Consider the following 4,660-nt stretch of genomic DNA (forward strand, 5'->3'; position numbering starts at 1 on the left):
TCCAAATTATTAATTCATCAACAGTTAATGCTTGTTGTGTTACCGAACACCAATTGTTGTTATTGACATTGTTTACCCGAAAAAAGGGATAGAGTTGAATTTATGCGCGGTTCCAAAGATACGTGATACAACTTAATACAGAATGCTAGGATAAATAAAAGTATGAATATAGATTGGAGAAAAATGTAATCTAGGCCAATCAATTATGAACAGTGAAATTTAGGATTTAACAAAAATAGAATCAATCTAAGAAACTAGAAAGATTACTCTTTCTTGTAGAGGGGATAATACAATTTGTGATAGTGTAAGTCCTGCCATAGGTCCCTTACAAAAATGATAAATAAGTCCTTTTATAGTGAAAGGGGTTTGGCTTCAAGCATAATAAAATAAACATTCAGTGGGAAACCCATGATAAATCAGCTTTTCCATAATTTCTACCAAGATTCCCTCTAGTGGGATTACAACGGCTTTTGTCTGCGAGCCCGATCTTGCTTAGAACCCTTGATTTTGGTTCGAGCTTGATTTCGGCTCAAACTTGTGATCTTGACTCGAGCTCGATCCCGGTTTGAGCCCTCGAACGGATTCTTGGTCGATGTAGGTTGGTTTTTCGATTATCTGCACGATAGATCTACCCGCGCCATGGTTCGATTCTTGTTCGAGTTTGATTATGATATCGATCTCAACACGGACCGGCCTTCCCAGGCTCTAGATTAGTTCGTGCCCTCCCCCTTCGGGATCTTACTCCGTTATATCACCCTTCGAACTGTACCGGACATGCCAAATCCATTTCAACCGTATACAGATAGTCCCCTCGTTTCTCAGAAATAAATACGGCGAGAAGCAATATGATTTTCAACAGATCGATCGGATTATATTCTGTTGATTCCATCAGGTTCGATCATGATGCATATGATAGCTGTCCTGTCGGTTTAGTCTCCCAAGGCATTTAATGCATATCAGGTGGTGGTCGGCCACTGCTGATAATGAACCGCCGTCTCTTTGAACCTATAAATCACTCTCACCTTTATCTTTTACCAATTTTACATCTTCAATCTTCTAAAATTTCTCAATCTCTTCTTACAAAAAAAGCTGTGATTTCTTTCCGAAAGGATCCCTCAATTCTACCAAATCTCTATCACCTCCTTCTGCTCCTTATTTTTGAATTCAAAAATGGCGAAAACATCGCAAAAAGTTCCTCAAAAAGAGAAAGCTTCATCTTCACAGTGTGTCGCCGATGAGACACCGGTGGAACCACGGCCAGAGGAGTGTGTCCCCGGGGCGTGCATCTTTACTTCAGATTTTAAAGTTGATAAAGGTTCATCGGTCCCTGACCGGTGTGAGCCGGTATCGAGGTACATGTGTTCGATTACTGAGAAGCACCTCGATCTGTTAAAGAAGGACTGCAATTGGGGGGAAAAAGAAGTGATAATACCTACCCCTGACGAAGACATTACTTCTCACGTGAAAGGGTTTTTGAACGTATATACCTATCCTTTCACTTTGGGTCCCCTCGATTCCGTCGTTATCGACTTCTCTCGACAGTATCAGGTAACCTTAGGCCAGGTCCATCCTTCTTTATGGCGGATCGTTATTTTGATCCGATATTTCGTGAGCAAAATCGAGGGGATGTCGTTCACCCTTGATCATCTTATCCGGCTATATCGTCCCCGACTTTTTCGGGGAGGGTTAATTAAACTCCAGCGTCGGGCTACCAAGGCTTTGTTCTCAATTATTGATCGAGGACAGGGACCGGGGTTAGATGAGAAGGTTCGTTCGAGTAAGGACTTCGGACCTGATCCCGACCGAAAAGATGCCCTTTCTCGAGGAGTGGAATTTGAAACGTAAGTGTGATTTTGATGTTGTTTCTATTTTGTTCTTTCATTTGTTCTCTTATCGACACTCCCCTTTTCGTGACGTAGCGGTTCCCTGGATGCCCGGAGCGGTTCCCGACCTCAAGAATTGGGTACGGGCTCTTGTTTCGACTTCCACATACGCCGAGCGCTCATGGCGTGATTTGTCTAAGGGTCGGTGGGAGGCCAAAAACCACGGTAAGCTCATTTCTCGGAATCTGACGAGGCACTTCTCGATATATTTTTGATAAGGTTTCCCATATGCAGGTTTGGGTAAGGATGCGGTCTTGAGACCTCTGTCTAATGAGGAGGATGTCTCGACCTTCGTTCCAAAGCCTGTGAAGGAAAATAAAAAGAAGAGAGCTTCGTTGTCCGAATATCCAAAACCGAAGAAGAGGACGGCTCGTAAACCAAAAAAGAATGTCATTCCTTTGACCGTAGAATCCGTTCTGCGCCTAAGGGATGATGAAGAAGAAGAAGAATATAATGAGTCCACGCTGGCGGTCCGGACGAAGAGAGCCACCGATGCTTCAATGCCGGCTGGATCGATGATGCCCTATGGGGCTCCATCTCGAACTGAAAATATATCGGAGAGTGGTTCCGGCAGAGTCCCCGAACTATCGGATGTCGAAGACACCTCTCATCGGAATCAACCCGCAGGGGTTACAATCAGGGTGCCCTTCGAACCCCTCCGAGCCGAGGTGAATGCTCCGAGCGATTCACTTGAGGCAGCAGCGATCGAGGACTCGCCTCTCTTTCCCGCTTTTTTCGCAGGGGTGATTCGAGAAGCTCAAGCTCTGGGGGCCCTTAATCTAGATAGGCCTCACGATGAAGAGGATCCGTTTCGTGACCTGTTTACTGGTATCGAGGACGTTGCCCGTGCCGGTGATGAATCGGATCTTTTTCACGGGTTGCGGCAGGCTTTGGACCAAGTGAGTCTTTTGAAAACCTTTTTGTTGGTATTGCCTTTATGTTCGTCTTTTGTTAACTTCACTCCTTGTTTCTTCGTAAGTTGCGGCAGTCCATCGAGAACAATGTTCTCGTTCCAAGAATGAGCTGCATCGATACGCGGCCAACCTGAAACGCGCTATCGATGAGCGGAACTCTCTCAAACTTTACTTAGGACAGAGAGAGGAGGAAATAAAAGATCTCCGGGCCGAGCTGTCCAAGGCTTATCGAGACCAGAATGATTTGTCTGAGCAGGTAATGATGCTTTTGAAAACCTATGGGTTCAATACTGGAACGGTATCTAACATTTCGGTCTCACAGCTGCAGCAAAAAATCGAGATGATAGGGAAGCTGCGTGAGGAGGTCTATGTGATAAGGATGGAATCCTTGCGGTGGAAAGAAGGTATGGACCTCTTTGCTGCAGAAAAAGAGACCACTCGAGCCCAGTTATCGTCGTCGGAAACCCAACTTCAGAAAGTGAAGGAAAAAAACCTGGTTCAAGCAAAGAAAATCGAGGAGCTTGAGGCTCGGTTGGCCTCAGTACTCGCCAAGGCCGAATCCGATGCTGAAAAGGCAAAGACTTATGCGGACGTGCTCGTGGCCATCTATCGGGCTGATGCTGAAGCTGCCCAAGTTCAGGCAAGAGAGGCAGCCGAATCCGCTAATGGTCGGGCGCATTGGGTTGTCGAACTTGCTAAGTACCGATCCAGGAGAGAAACCCTCGAGGAGATTCATGCTCGCGGCTTTGATCTCACGGAAGAGATAAAAAGGGCAAAAGAACTCGAGGCTGATGCCGAAGCTCTGGTTTCCGATGATGATGATGACAACGATGGGAGCAAAAGCGGATCCGAGAACGGGGGGAATCTGATAAAGAAAAGACCGCTCCCGTTTAAATTTTTTTTTGTTGCTGTAGCCACCCATATAAATAAATTTTGTGTATAGGCCTCTTCTTTTGCCGACTTGCTTTTGATTCTGTTTCCTGGGTTGTTGTGATTTGCCTCATGAATATTTCCATAATGTTTTAAACCAATTAATCAAAATCGAACCTCGCAGTCTCTTCAACCGAGCAAGTGTTTGCTTGTGCTCGGTTTAATTGTCAACGATTCAATTTTGAAGAGAATATAGCCCGTGGGCGTGGCAGTCGAGCGAGTGTTTGCTTGTACTCGAATTAATATAGCCCGTAGGCTTGTTCGAGTGAATGATTCGAACTCGAATTACTGCAGCCCGTAGGCTATTTGGTCGAGTGAGTTTTTGCTCGAACTCGAGATAAAAAATAGCCCGTAGGCTTGATCGAGTGAATGATTCGAACTCGAATTAATGCAGCCCGTAGGCTATTTGGTCGAGTGAGTTTTTGCTCGAACTCGAGATAAAAAATAGCCCGTAGGCTTGATCGAGTGAATGATTCGAACTCGAATTAATGCAGCCCATAGGCTATTTGGTCGAGTGAGTTTTTGCTCGAACTAGTGATAAAAAATAGCCCGTAGGCTTGATCGAGTGAATGATTCGAACTCGAATTAATGCAGCCTGTAGGCTATTTGGTCGAGTGAGTGTTTGCTCGAACTCGAATTAAAGAATAGCCCGTAGGCTTGATCGAGTGAATGATTCGAACTCGAATTAATGCAGCCCGTAGGCTATTTAATTGAGTGAGTGTTTGCTCGAACTCGAATTAAAGAATAGCCTGTAGGCTCGATCGAGTGAATGATTCGAACTCGAATTAATGCAGCCCATAGGCTATTTGGTCGAGTGAGTGTTTGCTCGAACTCGAATTAAAGAATAGCCCGTAGGCTTGGTCGAGTGAGTGATAGACCGAACTTGAGATAAAACATATATAGCCCGTAGGCTTAATGGTCGCATTATATCTT

At 45.1% G+C, this 4,660-nt stretch overlaps 1 protein-coding gene across 1 annotated transcript; it reads left to right on the forward strand.

Moving 5' to 3' along the window:
• Nucleotides 1-1,170: 1,170 nt before the first annotated feature.
• Nucleotides 1,171-3,740, forward strand: LOC138910359 (MAR-binding filament-like protein 1-1). Its single transcript, XM_070201591.1, has 3 exons — nucleotides 1,171-1,315; nucleotides 2,118-2,782; nucleotides 2,979-3,740. Exons 1-3 carry the CDS (start codon nucleotides 1,171-1,173, stop codon nucleotides 3,738-3,740), a joined length of 1,572 nt encoding a protein of 523 aa, XP_070057692.1.
• The last annotated feature ends 920 nt before the right edge of the window (nucleotides 3,741-4,660 follow it).

The sequence above is a fragment of the Nicotiana tomentosiformis genome, chromosome 4 (genome assembly GCF_000390325.3).
Source record: "Nicotiana tomentosiformis chromosome 4, ASM39032v3, whole genome shotgun sequence".
Lineage (NCBI taxonomy): Eukaryota > Viridiplantae > Streptophyta > Magnoliopsida > Solanales > Solanaceae > Nicotiana > Nicotiana tomentosiformis.